The 18,558-nt window shown below is 55.9% G+C and overlaps 8 protein-coding genes across 8 annotated transcripts; 2 read left to right on the top strand and 6 right to left on the bottom strand.

Annotated features, from left to right (window-relative positions):
• Positions 1 to 337: 337 nt before the first annotated feature.
• G647_00932 (acetolactate synthase, catabolic) lies at positions 338 to 2,199 on the top strand (the record flags this gene model as incomplete). Its single annotated transcript, XM_008724335.1, has 2 exons — positions 338 to 1,593; positions 1,752 to 2,199. The coding sequence occupies 2 exons, from the start codon at positions 338 to 340 to the stop codon at positions 2,197 to 2,199; spliced, it is 1,704 nt and encodes a 567-aa protein (XP_008722557.1).
• A 1,298-nt stretch (positions 2,200 to 3,497) lies between these two features.
• Positions 3,498 to 5,925, bottom strand: G647_00931 (uncharacterized protein; the record flags this gene model as incomplete). Its single annotated transcript, XM_008724334.1, has 3 exons — positions 3,498 to 5,195; positions 5,261 to 5,540; positions 5,588 to 5,925. 3 exons carry the CDS (start codon positions 5,923 to 5,925, stop codon positions 3,498 to 3,500), a joined length of 2,316 nt encoding a protein of 771 aa, XP_008722556.1.
• Positions 5,926 to 6,656: 731 nt separating this feature from the next.
• On the bottom strand, positions 6,657 to 7,307 carry G647_00930 (uncharacterized protein; the record flags this gene model as incomplete). The annotated part of the gene is made up of 1 exon (XM_008724333.1): positions 6,657 to 7,307. One exon carries the CDS (start codon positions 7,305 to 7,307, stop codon positions 6,657 to 6,659), a length of 651 nt encoding a protein of 216 aa, XP_008722555.1.
• A 501-nt stretch (positions 7,308 to 7,808) lies between these two features.
• On the bottom strand, positions 7,809 to 8,567 carry G647_00929 (uncharacterized protein; the record flags this gene model as incomplete). Its single annotated transcript, XM_008724332.1, has 1 exon — positions 7,809 to 8,567. One exon carries the CDS (start codon positions 8,565 to 8,567, stop codon positions 7,809 to 7,811), a length of 759 nt encoding a protein of 252 aa, XP_008722554.1.
• A 2,268-nt stretch (positions 8,568 to 10,835) lies between these two features.
• On the bottom strand, positions 10,836 to 11,514 carry G647_00928 (uncharacterized protein; the record flags this gene model as incomplete). Its single annotated transcript, XM_008724331.1, has 2 exons — positions 10,836 to 10,950; positions 11,006 to 11,514. 2 exons carry the CDS (start codon positions 11,512 to 11,514, stop codon positions 10,836 to 10,838), a joined length of 624 nt encoding a protein of 207 aa, XP_008722553.1.
• A 2,846-nt stretch (positions 11,515 to 14,360) lies between these two features.
• G647_00927 (uncharacterized protein) lies at positions 14,361 to 15,782 on the top strand (the record flags this gene model as incomplete). Its single annotated transcript, XM_008724330.1, has 2 exons — positions 14,361 to 14,903; positions 14,970 to 15,782. 2 exons carry the CDS (start codon positions 14,361 to 14,363, stop codon positions 15,780 to 15,782), a joined length of 1,356 nt encoding a protein of 451 aa, XP_008722552.1.
• Positions 15,783 to 16,273: 491 nt separating this feature from the next.
• G647_00926 (uncharacterized protein) lies at positions 16,274 to 17,616 on the bottom strand (the record flags this gene model as incomplete). Its single annotated transcript, XM_008724329.1, has 2 exons — positions 16,274 to 16,925; positions 17,216 to 17,616. 2 exons carry the CDS (start codon positions 17,614 to 17,616, stop codon positions 16,274 to 16,276), a joined length of 1,053 nt encoding a protein of 350 aa, XP_008722551.1.
• Positions 17,617 to 18,111: 495 nt separating this feature from the next.
• On the bottom strand, positions 18,112 to 18,537 carry G647_00925 (uncharacterized protein; the record flags this gene model as incomplete). Its single annotated transcript, XM_008724328.1, has 1 exon — positions 18,112 to 18,537. One exon carries the CDS (start codon positions 18,535 to 18,537, stop codon positions 18,112 to 18,114), a length of 426 nt encoding a protein of 141 aa, XP_008722550.1.
• Positions 18,538 to 18,558: the final 21 nt, after the last annotated feature.

The raw sequence follows: 18,558 nt of genomic DNA, 5'->3' as shown, positions 1-18,558 counted from the left end.
ACAGACATGAACGTGCTTGCATGTGCACATACGAAAGCGAGGCCGAATCGAGAGTCTTGACAGATGAAGGTGAATAATATCCAGCCGATTACATCATCGCGATTCACTTCCCCGTCACTCGCCTGTCACTCACTTATCACGTACCTGCAAACCCGCCATCATAATTATGCCACTGATATCCGGCCTGGCCGAGTACATAAGGTAACGGACGATGTCCCTCATTCCGGTGTGGCGTAAAAAGCTTCATTCACACAGACTTCTCTAGATCGCTTGCTTGCTCGAGTATATCCTCAGAGTCCTTCCCTCGCTTCCTCCTTGAATCCTCTGCCCGATCAAAATGAGCGACGACACATCCACCGCCAAAGACGCAGAGACAGTCGCCCAAATCATCGTCAACAGCCTATACAATGCGGGTGTGCGCGTGGTGTTCGGCGTGCCGGGCGCCAAAATCGACGCCATCTTCGACTGCCTCATGGACCACCCGGAGATCAAGCTGATCGTGGCACGCCACGAACAAAACGCCGCCTTCATGGCCGCCGCGGTGGGCCGCATCACCGGCGTCCCAGGCGTCTGCATCGGCACCAGCGGGCCCGGGGCGTCGAATCTAGCGACCGGTCTCGTGACAGCCACGACGGAGAACGACCCGGTTGTCGCCCTCGTGGGCTCCGTGCCACGCCACATGAACCTGAAGAGGACGCACCAGAGCATGCGCGCCCTCGACATCCTCGGCCCGACGGCCAAGAGCGCCGTGGGCATCGACGTCGAGGACCAAGCCGCCGAGGTGGTCCTGAATGCGTTCCGCTCGGCCAGCGCGTCGCCCAAGGGTGCCAACGTCATCTCGATCCCCCAGGACGTGGCGAGGGGCGAGTCCAAGATCCTCGCATTCCCGTCCCACGCATTCACTCCGCCACGGTACGGCCCCGCGGCGCCGGAGACGCTCGACCAGGTCGTGGAGATGATCGAGCAAGCCAAGCTGCCGGTGCTGTTCCTCGGTATGCGCGCCAGCAGTCCACGGGTCGTGGATGCAGTGCGTGCCCTGCTGGTCCGGTTCCCGCTGCCGACGATCGAGACGTTCCAGGCCGCTGGCGCGGTGCCCAAGGAGTTGGTCCACCTGTTTTACGGGCGCGTGGGGCTCTTCCGCAACCAAGTCGGCGACAAGCTGCTCGCCAAGTCGGACCTCGTGCTCGCCGTCGGCTACGATCCCGTCGAGTACGACGCCAACGCCTGGAATCCCGCGGGCAGCCGCAAGGTCGTCCACATTGACTACACGCCCTGCGACTACGGGACGTACTATCACCCGGTGGCCGAGCTGGTGGGGTCGGTGGTCGAGAACCTCAAATACCTGACCGCCCGGTTGACCAAGATCGCCGAGGCGTCCATCTCGGAGCTGTGCCGCGGCCTGACGCAGGAGTATACCCAGTGGCAGGACAGACCGGAGGTGCACCGCTCGTCGGGATTAGTACATCCTTTACACTTCATCACGACGCTGCAGGGGATGGTGTCCAAGGACACGACGGTGTGCGTCGACGTGGGTAGCGTCTACATTTACTTTATGCGGTATTTCTTCGCGTACGAGCCTCGACGATTACTGTGGTAAGTCCATATGTGCCCTAAGCGAGCGAGCGAGCATGCGAGCCCAGCGAGCCTCTACTGCATCCCCCTTATATTCTTTCATCTACATTCTTTGCTGCCAGATAGCTAGCCCACTGAATGGTATACTGACTGACTGACCGATTGACTTACGCACACAGCTCCGACGGCCAACAGACCCTAGGCGTGGCCCTGCCCTGGGCTATCGCCACCTCCCTGACCCAGACGCCGACGCCGTGTTCGCAAAAGGTCGTCTCCATTTCCGGCGATGGCGGCTTCATGTTCTCGGCGCAGGAACTGTCCACGGCGGTCCAGCAAAACTGCAACATCACGCACTTTATCTGGAACGACGAGGCCTACAACATGGTCGAGTTCCAGGAGGTCATGAAGTACGGGCGCAGCAGCGGCGTCAAGCTCGGGGGCGTCGACTTCGTGACGCTGGCGCAGAGTTTCGGTGCAAAGGGGTTTCGCATTGCCGATTCGGCCGATGTCGAGACCGTGATTACCGAGGCGCTGAGCTATCCGGGCGTCAGTCTCGTGGACGTCAGGATCGATTACGCGGGGAATAAGGCGCTGGCCGGCAATCTGATCGAGGATGAGTGGAATTGATCAAGTGGTCCGGGTGCTACAGTAGCTGGACGCATGGAAATCTAGAAATGGGCATGGCAATGGGAACACACAGTAACTTGGGAACGAACAGTAACCTGGGAACGAACAGTACCTTGGGCACGCAAGAGGTAATCATACGACTCAGGCTTCAGCAAGGAGGGTGATGCGTGTGGTGCGTACTCGGCTTGTGATGTGAATGGCTCGCCCACACGAGATGATATGATGTAGTGACAGGAGGCAACCCAGTGTGCTGCCAACCCGTACCACTTGAGCTTGCCCCGGGGCGACAGGTGCTGCCTTTTCCATCCATAGCTGTCGAAGGGAGGTGTCCAAGCTTGCAAGGCGAAGTTTTTTGGGCTGGCGGTAGATGGCTCAGCCTGGTGATTGGTGTTCACCGACTCCCTCGTCGCGCGGTAGGATATCGGGGAATCGTGGCCTCGCGTCAATCATAGACATGTACCGAGTCGCGCCATTAGAAGTCATATCCGCCCTTTTCTACCGTGTGCTCCTCTGTTCCTCTCGTCGATTTCGGGAGAAGTGCGCACGCCGGGATGGCCGCACTAGGGTATAATACCGTTTTATATATAGCTAGCTGGTCCGTAGCTGTATTCTAGACTTGTAATCAATCATACGAGTACATTCATCAGACTAGACAGACATCTAAAGGTGCGCTTCTAGTAGATATAATGTGGTATAGTCGGTCATGACACGCCGACACGACGACACGACGACACGACGACACGACGACACGACGACACGACGACACGCCGACACGACGATACGGACGACACGACGACAAGCCTTGATGACAACGAGGGCCGTCGATTGATACAGGGGCAAAAGTGTCCAGTGACCGTGCTGTCCATGTTACTGTAGATTGTCCCTGTTCCGTTCCCTCGCCTCTAATCTACGGCACGCGAGCGATGGTACCACCACATCATAATTTCCATCTATGTGTACTTTGCATATCTCTGCTCGGCCCAGATCTGCCTGTTGATTAAGCAATGGATCCTTGTGAGGCAAGGTGTGAGGCAGGCTCTCGCAGGAATACTGGTTGCGGAAATGAAAAATGGACAAGATGGAATCAAGGCTTAAGCCATACAATTGTTAAGCCATACAAGTGTTTATAGAAAGTCTTCCTATGGTTGCTTGTCTGGAGATACTGGACTCTTCAATACCATAGAAGTAAGACCTCTGCCGACCACTTTCGACGCCCATCCGAAAACCCTGCGCACATCCCATTCGATGAAACGATGAACATCACGCTTTGGCGCCGGAGGCTCTCAACACCTGCCTCGTCAAACATCCCACAACAGCTCTTCCTCTTTCACATTGCCAAATGCCGCCAAAATTGCGTCCTTGGTGTCATTGACGAGCTTGCGTTCATGCTCCTTCCACGCTGCAAGCTTCCCGAACCGCCTGCCCTTAACAATGCGATCTGCTGCGTTCAACAGCTCGTTGGCGAAGCAAATGCAGTAGTCACCCTTGCCGAGATGCTCTTCCTGATGCATTTTGTCAGATATGGTTGAGACCACCTGCACACATCTCTCAAACACCGCAAAGAGGTTCACCCGAGCCTTGGGCAATGTCTTGCCAGAGCCAGCAAACAAGCCCTGAGTCGTCATAGCCAGAGGCAAGAGTCTCTGCTTCTCCATCTGAGCGCTCGAGGTTGGCATCTTCATGGCAGAGATTTCTTGGGATTTGTTCTTTCGCATGCTCTGTACCTTCGCATACGAGTCGTTGAGCTCGTCCCACTGGGCGTCACTGATGTGGTACTCTTGCTGCTTGATGTTGAAGAGCAGGCAGCCGACTCTATCCCTTTGACGATGGTCCGGGATACCGATGCCGGCGGCCATCTTTGCTGCATGAGCTGGAATGGCAAGACACCAATTGTCGTGCGTGTTTTTCCCTTTGTGATTCTTCCTGAACTTCAGCCTCGCCCCGACGTACCGTGCCCAACAAGCGTGAAAATTGCTCTTTGGCAGGTTGCCGCCGGGAAACAATGTTTCCCGGTACTGGCTGCCGATCTTCTCGAGCAGGGGCAAATTGTCAAGCCCGCCCAAGTTGGTGAGAGCATTGTAGGAGTGCACAATCGCACCCACGTAGTGCCGGTACTTGAGCAGGTAATGTCCGTAGTAGTTGCAGAGGTCGAGGATCTCGAGGACATGATTTCCAGCAACCCATGGTGACTGGAAAACAAGGTCCCAGCAGTTGTGTCTCGCATAGCATTGAAGGTCGAGTGCCATACTCTGCAGGTGCCATCCAAGCGTCTGAGAGCAGCGGCACGGAAAGCATGTTTGGTCCTGCAGCAGTGTTGTAACCTGGGAGCAAACCTGCTGTGCGAGCTTCAGTGCAGTTATTCGGCTCTTCGGAACCAAATTCGGCTGTTTAACATGATGCAGGTAGACTCTGTAACTCTGGGTCAACAGATTCAGCCCAAGAACGGCCGCCCAAGACTGCTTGTGATTGTTTGTGTCTGTAACGAGATCCGCCGCCACGTCCGAGTAGACAGGCGTACTTCTTAGGATTGCATTGTGTGGTATGATCTCGCCTGAAACCAAATGCACAATGTTTTCTATCATGGCAGAGGAGATGAATCGACTTCCACCCGCTCCCTTGAAGACGATCGAGTGCACCTGCGAGGCAAAATTATGTCCGCACCTGGCGCACGACGGATCGTGCGAGAACAGGTCATCGTCTTTGCGGCAGTTGGATAGGTTCCGTTCGATATGCTGAAGACGGCTCAGTAACGATGTATTGGTGCCGATGATCTTTTGATTGCGCAGTTCGGCCTCGAACGAGCTGCGGAACGAGCTGCAGACCCTCAAGAACTCGGAAATGCTGAGGTTTTCATCATGCTGGAGCAATTCGTTCGCCACCTGCCGGAGCGCCGCCAAAGCAGCATTGGTCATAAACGAGGCCACCACGAACGAGATCATGCCCTTTCCAGCGGCGGCCCAATAGCCATCGATTGACGTGGAGATGTCTTGGATGCGCTAATCTGGTCAGCAAAGACTATTGCAAACGGTCGGGATATACGTGCCTGTGCTGCAGCCATCACCTCGAGCGCATTACCGAGCTCATCGTCGGCAAGGTGGATGTTGGTATCTCTACGAGTGGTGTGACACGGGACAGCCGTAGGTGCAGTACAGTGAGTCAGCATCTCAGCGTCTCTGTTGTCGTGCCCTTCGTGGTCTTTGGCTTCCTCGACCATCAAGCCCTCGTACTGGTTGACCGGCTGGGGCGATTGGCTTGTTGGAGACTGTGATCTACGCTTTTCGTTCTTCTGGGATTTCGGGCCGCCATATCGGGCGCAAAGGTCGCCGTAGATCTTCTCAAGGCTGCGCCAAGTCAGCATCCTGTCCGGGTTGGTGCCACCCTGACTTACAGAGTCGTGAAATGTTCATGTCCAACAGTATCGTCGTCGTCGGCAGTGTCGTCAACTTCAGTCCGATAGTGCTTGCTGAGTCTGTTCCTATCTGCAATGGCTTCTCGAAAGTAGAAGTGGACAATATCAGGGAGTGACTCCAGTTTCTCAGAGACTTGCTGCGCCAATGATTCGAGGCCTTTGATGGTCAGGCTTTTGATGGGCTTGTCTGGTGTCGAGCTGCGCTGCTGAAACCAAGTGAGTAGACCGCGCGTGCTTCGCTTATAGCGAACGTATGCATCCAACAAGTCTGGCGGGAGACCGCTCGAGGTGAGTTTGTGGGAAGCGTTGAGCAGCATCGTGTTCTGGCACCCTCCGGCAGCTCGTACGAGATTGGAAGGATCACAAGTGGCATTCGCCTTGAGACAGAGGACAATCTCAAGATTGCTCAAGAGCAGGAAATGTTTTCAGGCAGACCGAAGCAAGCAAGCGTGAGGAAAGAGTGAGGCCGGAAACCTGCGCGGAAAGAACGGCTTGCGACAAAGATATCCTCCTTCTCCTCAACGCGCCATTTCCATATGTAAAAGGTTGGCAACGGCAGGAAGGAAGGTTCAATGTCAGCTCGTGGAGATGGCGGGCTTTGAAGCACGAACATGTGCTCATCGTTCACGCAATCGGCAGGAGAAAAACGCCGTAAGTCAGACCTCGATGCGGACAGAGCATGATTCCCACTGACATCAGCCATCCCTTCGTTCGGAATGGGTCATGCTCTACAGCGCAGAATGAAGTGAGATTGGTCGAAGGGTGTGTAGAGATGGAAGAGGAATTTGAGGACCTTAACGAGGTTGATAACCGTGTGGGCTCACGTGACCTTCACTCCCCACTCACCTCGACGCCGGTCTAGCATGTGTACACAGTATGGGTAATTATGTTGAGAGAGAACTGATTGGAGCAAAGTGGGAATTCGTACCCTTCTAGGCTGAGGAGGCTATACGACGTTGGAGCACTATGGTGAATGTAGCGACAGAAAAGATGGCTCCCGCAGCCTGGTACCGCCCTTCTGCGTATATCGTCGCAAGCTCCCTTGTAATCATGGCCCAGAATAGTCACCGTAACCCTCATTGACTGCCTCGACCATCAAAGAGAGAGGCAGGCTCTGCTTCCGATTGGCTATCGCCTCAAAGAAGCTGGTATACTTGTGCTTGGAAGGCTGGGACATTGCTCGGGCACGCGGGGTATTCTTCGTCGGCGTCGTCTGGTGCTCGTATGGCGTTCGGTTGCGCAAGTCAGCAGCGGTGTCGCTTGCTTGCGAGAATCTATCCTCGATGGTACTGTGGTAAGCTGATGGGTGGGCGTGCGACTGACGTCTGTCGAGAGGGCATTTGGCGTGATCGATGGTGGAGACAGACCCTATAGAGAAGAGCCTTGATTTCGGTGACACGGCGAACTGGGCTTTGAGGTCGTCCTCCGTGATGTACATCGACCAGAGCACGTTGCTGTCCTTCCTGGCCCAGTCACTCGGTTTGCACCCAAGACCCGCGCCTTGATTTTGAGATCCTTGGAGGGGTGCCGCATCGCTCCTCCGACTGATGATTTTCTTCCACATCCGGGACAGGAGGAGGATCATACTGGCAACCAGGAGTGTTGAGAGTACCGAGACCACTATGATTGTCGCAATGAGAGAGTCTGAGGGAGCCGAGCGACGAAAGAGTTGCCGAGCCGAGACGCGGGAGGCGTACATGTCGAGGACTGAACCGATGTTGTGTCTCGGCGCCATGTGCAAATCAGCTAATGAACGTACGCAAACTATGCGATCGTGGGAACGAGAGTATCAGATAGAATGAACGACAAGTCGTGGAGGCACGCGAAACTCAAAAGAGTGTCGACGGAAAATGGTGGAACGAATGGAATTGATAACTTGAGACATAAACTTGCTTGCAGTAAATGAGGACATTGGATCGAAGAAATAGTCTTGTGACGCGCTCACTCGCGACACGACAGCAAGGACGTGCAGTCGTAAGCACGAGTGCTGCATTCCCCGAAATGGCTGCCTCGTGGTGAGGGCGGATTCCTCCTGCCTCCCGAAGCCATGCAGCCGGAAAGCCGGGGATCTGGAACCCTTGCTGATCCGAGCGTCCATTCCCGTGCGAAGAACCCGCGATGAAGCCCGATGGCTCCTATGCGTGGTGGCATTATGGCGAGAGTCGGTGTCGCCGAGGTGGCATACCATGACTTGGAGTCTCTAGTGCGAGCCTTGTTGCAGCATGGGATGACTTAACAGACCATCAAGGGTAACGTTATTTTCAGAGGCTGGCCGGCGTCTCATGGCCAGATACTGCAGGTCCAGCGTGTTGAGAGGCGACACCGGCGTAGGTGGCTGTGGCGCGGCGATGATTGGCACGTCGTCCACTGGTCTCCTCGTACCCTGAGTCCCAACTCCAATATAGTCGATCGGGTCATATGGCTTCACATAGTGCGTCGTGAGCACTGGGGGAGGCTGCGACCTCGGTCGTGGCGGGTAGCCAGTTGCGGGAGGTACATCATAGCGAGAGTACGGTGGCGGAGGTTCGAGATGATCTGGCGGAAGAGCTACAGCGATATTGACGCTGGTGTCTTTGTTTTGGAAGTCCATCTCACGGCCATCAAGTCCCGACCACCGTCTCTGCGCCATCTCAGCCGACCTCGTGCGATGCGTACGTGGTGTCGGGATTCTCAGATTGCCGACATCCAAACTTGCTCTGACCTCGTGGAACGATTGAGGGGACATCGTCCGAGGACGCGGCGGAGGTCCTGGAGGGGGTCCCGGCAGAGGTCGATCCAGGTAATACCCATTGACGGCGCGATATTCGGCTCTCTCAACAGGCCGATATGCTACAGGAACGTCATCCCAGCCAGAGTTTCGGTATGGGTATTGTGACGGGGTCGCCAGCATCACGCTGGATCGAGACTGTCGCAGTTTTGTTCGGACATGGGTGAAAATGCTATCCCCCTGCAAGCTCATTGTGGCATAAGGTCTGTCGTTTAATCAGTCGCGGACGGCCACGAAGTACGCGACGAGGTCCGATGCAAAGCCCTTCTGCTGCTGGTGACGAAGAGGAGATTGGCGAGGTCGGATAGAGACCTTCGATCGCTCGGTCGAGGTGATGGTAGGATCTTTACCTTGAACACCAGAAGAGCCGCATCGGAAAGGGACTGACGGGATGATATTGCAATCCACCAGAAGCTCCGCCTGGGCGAATTGGACACCGACCTATACCGTGGGTGGACGTCTGATTTAACAGAAGGAACTAGATCATGGTACCAGCGGTTTGGCGGGCATGCCTAAGAGTCGACGACAATCGTCGGATCATAACCGGCCGGCCACGAAAGGTCAGACCTTCACTACAAGGAGCATAGGCGGTCGATCAGTCCATGGATAGTAATTGCACGGAGAGCCATCGTGAGTAAGCGGTAAGCCTTCAGTATAATCATAGTACTGTAGAAGGGGCCGACTTGTCGCAGGCGCAGGGCGGAGTCTGCGATACCGTTTGCGACGTCGTCAAGCAGGCGAAACGGGCCAAAGAAGTCCGTGTTGGCAGTGCCAGCGATTCACCCGGACGGGTCACAGACTCGAGTGCGCCGGGAGACACGCAGTGACTTCAGCTTGTTACGATGGGGAACCACGGCATCGAGTGAGGATTGCTCGTGTGTCGTGCACGGCCAGATCATCGTGTCCAAGGTCAAATAGGCGATTTCTCACGGCTGGAGATGCCCACGGATCGTTAGCATCGCAAAGCGCATCCTTCGCCCAGCAGAGTCTGATGAGCAGTTGACCGCACAAAGCTAGAGCTGACAAGCCTTGGGGCCGTGTACGGCAGTAAGCCTCCAAGCTTCGCCCGCCAAGCCTCCTTCGCCTCATGTCGGCCGATCAAGACCTGCTTTGGAGTGCCGACAAGAGTGCGTGGTCGACGTTTCAGACTTCCAACATGCGGTCAAGCGTCACTGCTTCCAGAATCTGCATGAGCCGCCGCATGCTCTGGAGGTAGACAACAGATGCAGCACACGGCGACGGTGCAATGTCCACCGTGAAGCCGCGGGGAACCAAGCGAAGAAACGACAAGGTCACTGCATTGCCAACAGCTTGGCTCGCACTTCGGTGTTTGACTTTCTCCGCTTGGAAAGGGCCCGGAGACGGACGGACGGACGGCTCCTAATCATGTACGGAGTACGGTGGCCAGGAGTGGCATAGGCAGGAGGACGGAGGCAGGAAATCTAGGACTCGTCCTGTATACAGGGTATTGTTCGTATTGAATCTGTAGTCCCCGCGGGATTATGTTGCACGACAGCCCTGACACCCGTCTCCTTGAATGGATTGGGTGACAGGTACTGTCTACGCAGTACATGGCATTTCCCCTGCCAGCTGTGAAGCTTGCCTTTCTCCGCAGAAACTCAATGGCGGGTAATATTTGCCGCCGGGCTTCCACATGGCAACCATTTAATTAGCTGCAGTGCTTAACTAGATCAGAGCGCTTAGGCGCCATACAGACTCATAACCTGTCTTCGAGGTCGATGGGTAGGTACTTTGGCCCTTCGTAGGGAACCTGTGTCCAGTCTGTATGCGCCCTCAATATAGCTGCAAGGGGTTTATTTTTGATGACTGATATGGCTTGTTCTTTCGTGCCTTCATCCTATTGCCAAGGCAGCCTCCGCCGTTTCGTGTCACCACATCAAACATCTGTGGAGGCGTCACGGAGGCCGAGTTGCAGCCCCAAAGCCACCACCGGCGAGTGGGTTTGAGGTCAGGCGAAGGCTGCAGACGCCAAGGTCCTGGTGGCGGTGCGGCGTCCTGGTACTGCCAAATTCAGAAGCAAGCAATTTCCCGGATGCGAGGGATTTCCCCATCAGTCTTGTTTACTTCTCAGTCGTTCCAACTTCTGGCAGCAAAACACTTTCCATGAACACGAGGCACGTTTGAAACATCTGGTAGCACACAGAAAAGGACGAGCAACGGATTCGGTAATGAACAGGTATTACGCAATGCTAGCTACAGTGGTCTAGCCAGCATCTCCTTGATGCGTCCAAATAATATGCAAAGAAGTTCCCGTTTGAAATCATGCAACTTCACAGCCGATGTACTGTTGCGGACAATTACAACACACCTCCCCTCATAGAGACCTCCCCAGACATGCTGCTATGTTCTTTGATATCAAGCAGGACTTCGCTGCAGATGCCGTGGCCATGGAACTCGTGACTGAAAAATGTTCAAAAGCGCGTCGTGAGATCAAACCGCTTATGCGATGACCAAAGCGGCGGCCGCGGCAAGACCTGCAAGAGCGAAAGAACCAGCGTTGATGTTGGCCGCACCAGTGTAAGTGGCGACGGCCGGGGCAACAGGAGTGGAGGAACTGTTTTGCACGTTAGTTTTCACGCCTGTCTGAGCCGGAATGAGGCAATGCTTACCCAGAGTACGACCAGACACCAGTGGAGGCAGCAGCAACGGGGGTTGAAGCGGCACCAGTGCCATATTGGGTGGTAGCAGCAGCGACAGCGGTGGAGGTGGCCAAGGTGGTGCTCTCCCAGTCAACCCAGGTGGAAGCAGGGTCCGATGAGACCGGGGCGACCGGGGTGCTGGAGCTGGCGGACCAATCGCTCCAGGTTGGGTCCCAGGAGCCGGTGGAAGTAGGGGCGACAGGCTTGGAGCTGGTAGAGGTGCTGACGCTCTCGGTCCAGTCGCTCCAGGTGTGGTTGGGGTCGTAGCTGGTGCTGGTCACCTTGGCGGGGGAAGAGGTGGTGGAGGCAGAGACGCTCCAGTCGCTCCAGGTGCTGCCGCCGTTGCCGCCCTTGTAAGGGCAGTTGGTGACGGTTGGCTCGCACGAGGTGATGGTCACATCGACGGTGTCGGTGATGGTGGTAGTCTTGGCCGAGACGAGGGCAACGAGGCCGGCGGCGATGGCAATTGAGGTACGCATGTTGTTGATTGTGTTGGGTTTTTGGTGTAAATTACCGAAAAAAGTAAGAATAGCTTCGAAAGCGAAGGACGTTGGTATGGTACCGAAACGAGTGTGGGCGAGTTGAACTCGAAAAGAATGGACGACCGAGGTCAAAGGGCTTGCTTGGATACTGAAGTCACAGCTTGGGTATAGAGAAAGATGAGAGATGCGAGCCCTGGGCCTTTTGACCTTCTTGTAGTACTGCCGCTAGCATGGGAGATTGGGGATACGGGTCGAGGTGCCATGCGGCCATCTGGAACTAGACCAAACTGCTCAGGTTTAATTTCCCCATCACCGCCCATCAGACACCATGTCTGCCACTCCCGCGCAGCCGCAAGCCGAGTGTGGGAAACGACGACAAAACAAACAGGTGACAGGGGCTTGAAAGGGGGGACCACCAATGATCAGCCGGGACAGCGAAGGTGACAGCGCAAAGGCTGAAGTAGGCTCAAATTAAGGCATCGGGGACTGCTGCAGGTACCACGCCCGCGGGCCATTTAGAGTCGCCCTCTAGAAGCCACAGAGGGGCGCCGGTCCACGCTAGAAGCATGAGGCGACTGGGAACGGCATGGTGTCCTCCACTGGAGCTGCTGAGGCGCCATCCTTCGAGAGACGCGGTGCCTGGAAAAGTGAAAAGGAGCCGTTTAAATTTGGTGTCAGGTACCACGCGAGATGCAAGCCACCTGTCAGTGACGCGCTGGCTTAGATGAGACCGGGCCTTCAGCAGAGACAGAGGTGCAGTTTTGCAATTTGCGCTTCGTGAGGGCTGACTGTGAGAGAGCCCGACTCAGCCTCTTGGGAGGGGGGCATCATCAGGAGTTTCACACTGCACCTGCTCAGGGGCTGGTGGGCGGCTCCCAATGCATCGATGGCGGGGCCTAAGCTCCGTAGTGCTATTATTCGTCCTCATTTCACACACACAAAAGGTTCATTGGTGACAGAGGCGATCCCGCCATGGGATCTGGCCGCGTAAATTGCTTACCTCTCCCTGTGTTTCCCATTGCCTGAAAAAGAAGAAAGTACTACATAGACGCCGCGGGAAGGCTTCAGTGATGGATAGTTCGACTTCGCGGAGGAAGCGCCTGATGTATCTCTCTGAGAACGGTCCTCCAATACTCGTATCCTCAGTTGGCACGGTTGGGCACTGTAATGCATGCTTCGCGCCGAAGTACTTTTCTCAAACCGTCATCTGTGCTTGTCCACTCCGTGATCTGTAACTCCTGCCGACGCAGATCAATCAACATTTTCTTCCCTGTGAGCGCACCAACAGCCGGTACGAGTACACCAGGTGCCGACGTGACGCGACGGGCGAGCTTCTCGACACGTGCTCACAGAGTCGTGACTTCCCAGCGACAAATTTCGAACCGAGGACGTCAAGCCTTTGCAGAAGCTGTACTAGGTAAATGCGGTTGATTTCTATGGTCAAGTTTGCCACGTCGTCCCTTTGCGAGGCACCAGTCAGCTCTATGACCTTTGCACGGCTGGAACTGAACGGGGTCTTGCCATCGCGCAGTGACTCGGCAGTTACCTTACGGAGCGAATTGCTCCATGTGTTGATAGCGACCGAGATGCTGATCGGAAGAAAACCTAGACAGCGAGGTGAGCTAACGACTACACAGTACGAGCTCCGCGTACGATCTACTCAACGTCGATCCGAGTTACTGTTTGTGCGAAGCGGGGATGCCAAGGCCAACGCGATGTCGAAAACCCAGACGCTCGCATCGCTTTCCGCCACTTCAATCGTAATTCATCTCTTACCGGTCACTGCGATCTGAAGAGAGCCCGTCGATTTCTGGGAGTGGTACTCGTACCCCCCGTACGAGTAGGACAAATGGCGCCTCATCGCGTCATGTCCTCACCTGATTTGGCGCGATTGAAAGTGGTGATGTTATGACGATTCGACGCCCCCCTCTGATTGGTCGGAAACGCGCAGCCGCCACCTCAGCGGATCCCTTACGCGGGCGAGATGAGGGAGAGATTCTGGAGACTCTGGACTGGCAGATCGGAAAATTTCTAGTGCCGGACATGTTACCGCGCGAATAGCTCGCCTGCAATTGCTTGTCCCCCAGGCGCCAGCATCGACTCAGCTACATGCACTGGCTGCTCCCACCTGCAGACTGCGTACCTTGCAGCCATTCAGGTGGACCCGGAAATGGCTTGGGGAAGCTCTAACAAAGCTGGCGCCGATGCAGCAACAGTTGGAACTGAACAAATTGTGGAGAATAAGGTGTCCCAGCATCGCAGAAGCAGCTCGTCTTGCAGGGATCAAGCTGGATATATGACCCGAAGCAATCGTGGACAGCACGGCATTGGTGGCAGAGCTTCAACCTGAGCTGTCGCCACAGACAGTCCTTGGTTCGTACAACTCTCATCGCAGAGCTCCTGTGGGGTCAAGCGGCGGGCTTACCAGCCTCGCCATCTCCTCAAAGCATCATTGACTACGTCACGGACTCGGAAGCTCTACTGTGCGTCTTCTCAGATGGACCTCCTACACGGACTTTTGGACCGGACATGCTGATGCGGCGTGCCATGACAGGTGTATTGCCCGGCCGCGAACGCATCATGTCGAATAACGGGGAAACCGTCACGCATGGGTGACGGAAATGCATTCCAGGGATCCCACCGCATCTTGCCGACCTCCACCAGCTCTACAGATTCGGACAAGATGGAGCTCAAGGCCGGATGCTTCTGGCAGGGATTGAGGTCATCAGCAGCTCTGAAAAATTTGTTGGCCGCAGGTATAATTTGGAAGAGAACCCCACGGTGTTGCAAGAAATCCCGCTCACTCCTTCAGACTGTCCAGCACCTCCATTACTGTCGACAAGATGAAGTCCTACGCCGGTCTTCTGTTGAGCTTCGGCGCTCTTGCAGCGGCCGCCCCTGCACCTCAAGTCACCCTTACACCATTGAGCGTTCCAGCTCCCCCACTACGCAGCAGCGAGGTGACGGGTCCGACTTCCCACGGCCCATACAGCGGTCCAGCACCGACAGTCACTGGTGCTTTGTCGGCACCTGCAGCTGCTCTGTCAGCGGCACCTGGAGGTCTTCCACCTGTCACCTATACCAACAACAACGGGTTGCTGCAGGCTGGATACGAACCAGTTCCATATCAGCCGGCTGGCGGTCAGGGCACGAACGGGACCATTCCGTACTATCACCCGCTGTCGGACTTCGACTACGAGTCTTTGACGCTCGCACTGTACCAGGAATGGATTGAGCTCGATCTCTTCCACAATGGTCTTGCTCGATTCTCCGTCGCAGATTTCGAGGCTGCCGGACTGACTGCTGAGGATCGTTTCTTGATCCAGTTCATGGCGGATCAGGAGACCGGGCATGCAACTCTGCTCAGTAACATCCTGGGACCTGCGGTATGCACCCTCTAAACCAAGGCAAGCCCTTTGAGCAGATGAGCTCTGGCTGACACACTGAAATAGGCACCTCCCCAGTGCACGTACAACTACCCCTTCACGAATGTCCGGGAATTCATCGACTTCAACCAGAAGTTGACTCGCTTTGGCGAGAGCGGTGTCTACGGTTTCCTCGGCCACTTGGACTCCCGCGAATCCGCAACCCTGCTTTTGGAATCCATCGTCACAGAGGCTCGCCAGCAGATGATTTTCCGCCAGTTCAATGGACTGTTCCCCATGTCGCTGTGGTTCGTCCCGGGCATCCCGCAGTCATGGGCATGGACGCTTCTCGCGCCCTACATCTCAAGCTGCCCTGCCAACACCACCCGCTTGGCGTGGCAGAACTTCCCACCCCTCACCATCGTCAATCAGCCCAACCCCGCGAAGATCAATCCCAACATTGGTCCTGTGGATAACACTACTGGTTCAGATCCGCTCAGCACCAGCGGCATCCAGAACAGCAACCTGTGCGCGAGCAGCAACAACGAGGCTGAAGACTGCGGTCCCGCCATCAGCCAGAACAAGTCTATCCCGCTTTCATACCCTGGCAGACCCATCCAGCTCTCGTGGGGTAATGTCAATCAGACTGTCGGGCCCAACAACAGCTACGTGACGTCGCGCAGTCCTCTTGCCGACGCTCCTCGCTACGCGCTGTTTGTCTCGCAGCTTAACGCGACGTACGTGCCTCTTGTCAATATTAGCGGCAATACTGGATTTGTCGTCCAGCCGAATGCCTCGGTGTTCATGAACGACCCGGCTGTCAACGACACCAGCTTCATCGCTGTGACCAGCCAGGATCCATACGTCACTCCGTTCAATTTGTCTCTGGTGAACCCGTAAGTTCCGACCCTTGACACTGCTTCGTTCGATCAGATGGCTAACTATTGCAATTTAGATACGTCTATGCCGGCCCTGCCCTGTACCAGTCGGGTTAAAGCGTTACGTGACGATTGACGAACATGTGCGATGCTATGAATGAGATATCATGATCAACATGCAGCATGCAGCACTGAGAGGAGAATAAAACGGGAATGAGATGAAAGGTGAAGAGATCCCAGTAATGGAGGAGAATGTAGCGGGACGAGGTATCTACCAGACCGCGTGTACAGAACAACAACCTCATGATGAAGGATAATATAATGTCTCGTTATGTCCACAATATTCCATCGTCGTGATCTAATCGTGGCCTCATTTCCTATAACTATGCTATCTTTCGTTGCAGTCATCAGTCGTGTCATGTCATGGTATCAAGCCAGGTTCAGTGACATCGATGTGCCTGCTGTTCCATGAACGTTTGGTTCAAGTATTTGTAATCTAGGCTTCCTGTCAGCTCATATCATATCGCCCTCCCGAACCCAGGCCCAATCCCTCTCAAAGCGCGGCCAACCGCCCTCGGGCTCCTCCAGCATCTTCATCTCGTGCACCACGAAATCATACGCGCCCTCTCTCGGCACCTGGCCCTGACACACATTCCCGCCCATGGCGATGTTGAGCAACACGACGAAATCCGCCAGCGGCCTATTCATGTCGTGAGGGATGGGCGCCTTCATGACGGCCTGGCCGTCGATCCACCAGACCATGCGGCCGCTGGGCCCGGCGCCGTCCTGGTGCCAGGCGAACTCGAAGCGCACGGGCCGGCCCGTCTGCATGCCGTGCACGGGGGTGGCGACGACGCGGTGCTTGGCCTTGTCCTCGGGCGAGTAGAAGCCCCAGTGCAGGCACGAGTGGTTGACGGCGTCGCCGTTCCAGGTCTCGGCGACGTCGACCTCGCCGTCCGTCGGCCACGTGAAGGGTTCGTACGGCAGCAGCCAGAACGCCGGCCAGATGCCCGACGCGCAGGGGAGGCTGAGGCTCGCGACGAGACTGCCGCTCGGGCGGCCGAGGCGTTGGCGAGACACCAGCCGCGCCGACGTGTATTTCTTGGCCGGGTCGGGCTGGGACGGCGTGGAGATGGCGCGCAGGACGAGGAGGTGGTTGGGCGTGCTGTGCGATGAGTAAGTTTGTGTGAGCGAGTTCTGTACTGTATTGGTCTACCGTAGGACAGTACATGGGCGAGAATTAGACGACTGGGGGCAGGGAAGGGGAAGACGTGCAGATGATACAGCATGTAGGACAACACCAAGTGATACAGGAGGGTGGCTCAGGTGGTCCAGGTCGGCGTTCAACAAGCGCCCTCGCGGTCCATGCCAGGATTCAGTCCGATGAGGCCTACGCTTCGATCGCCAGGGAATACACACAGTGCGTAATTACTTCACATGCAAGATGAAACTTACTAGAACGAATTGCTCCCCTCGGCGGTATAATGTTGCATCTCATTGTTGCCCCACCCGTTGTTGTTGCCCAGTTTGTGTTCCCATTCTTGGCTGATGGGCGTGGCGGGATCGAAGCGCGGCTGCCAGTAGACTTTCGGCTGCGGGGGCAGGGGCTGTTGACCTGGCGGGCCTCCTTGGGCCTGGAAGTTGGGATGTGTCGATTGCGGGAGGGGAGGAGGTTGCTGGTACTGAGCTGGGTAATGTTGCTGCTGTTGCTGCTGCTGCTGCTGCTGCTGCTGGTAGTGGTGGGGTTGAGATTGAGACTGCGATGGAGATTGCTGCTGCTGGAGAAACTGCTGGCCCTGTTTCTGCAGGTCTTTGACCTGCGATTTGATGTCGGAGAGGAGGTTCTTGAACGGCATGTCTGATGCTTGGTGGACGTCCGGGGAATATCACAAGTGGCTGTTGAGGCTGGTGATACTGTAGAAGATCAGGAGCTTCTTTCCCAGATGATTGCAGTAGCTACAAGTGATTAATTAGTTGGCTTGACAAGGCTTGGAGGTGACGTATGCCGTGCTAAACGCGCCCAACGCGACTCGCCGGTGGTGGTCACTGCAAAGTTGCTCTTGACGAGCGCATCTAACGTGCTGGAGGGTTTCGACAAGAATAGCCGCCTCCCTGACATCCTCGCCATTGCCATCACGGTGACATGGGGGAGTTGGAAGGCTCTGGGACGGTGGCGAGTCAAGGGCAAATGGCGCCAGAAACAGGGCGTGAAGTTTGATTCATTCAGTCGCATATCGCGACAGAGCGTACGCGCTCTTTAAGGGCGCCTTTGCCAAAGCACGAGAACAGGACACAAATAGTCTAGTCATCCAGCCACCTTGTACACAGGGTAGACAGTCTCTTCAATCGCCCTACTTGGCCTCTGTCTCCACGGCTTGCTCCGCCGCCATCAAGCCCCAGCGACGCATGAGAGCCTCCATGGCGGCATCACGACGCTTCGCTCTCTCCTCTGCTGTCAGCCCGTCAAGAGGGTCGGAACCCGCGTCCTCCTCCTCAACACCCGCCCCATCCTCTCCCTCCAACTCCCAGGCCTCTTTCTGTGGCGCCCCTGCCACGCCCTCGGTAATGAGCCATGGCTCGCGGAAAACCAGCGCGTTCAGCTCCTTGATGGCGCCGACGACTGTGATACAGGTGTGGCAGCGCTTGAGCTTGTGACCCCAAGGCTGCTCCTCCTCGACGTTGCACCAGCGGCGTCCTCCTTCGTAGTTTTCCCGGTATTCTCTGCAGTAGTCGTACTTTCCGCGCTTGCAGCCGTCGCACTTGTACTTGAAACACATGTCGTTTTCGTTGGAGGAGGC

Source organism: Cladophialophora carrionii, assembly GCF_000365165.1.
Source record: "Cladophialophora carrionii CBS 160.54 unplaced genomic scaffold supercont1.1, whole genome shotgun sequence".
In the NCBI taxonomy this organism is placed as follows: Eukaryota; Fungi; Ascomycota; class Eurotiomycetes; order Chaetothyriales; family Herpotrichiellaceae; genus Cladophialophora; species Cladophialophora carrionii.
The sequence above is the reverse complement of the archived record's forward strand: the minus strand, read 5'-3'. Positions and strand labels throughout refer to the sequence as shown.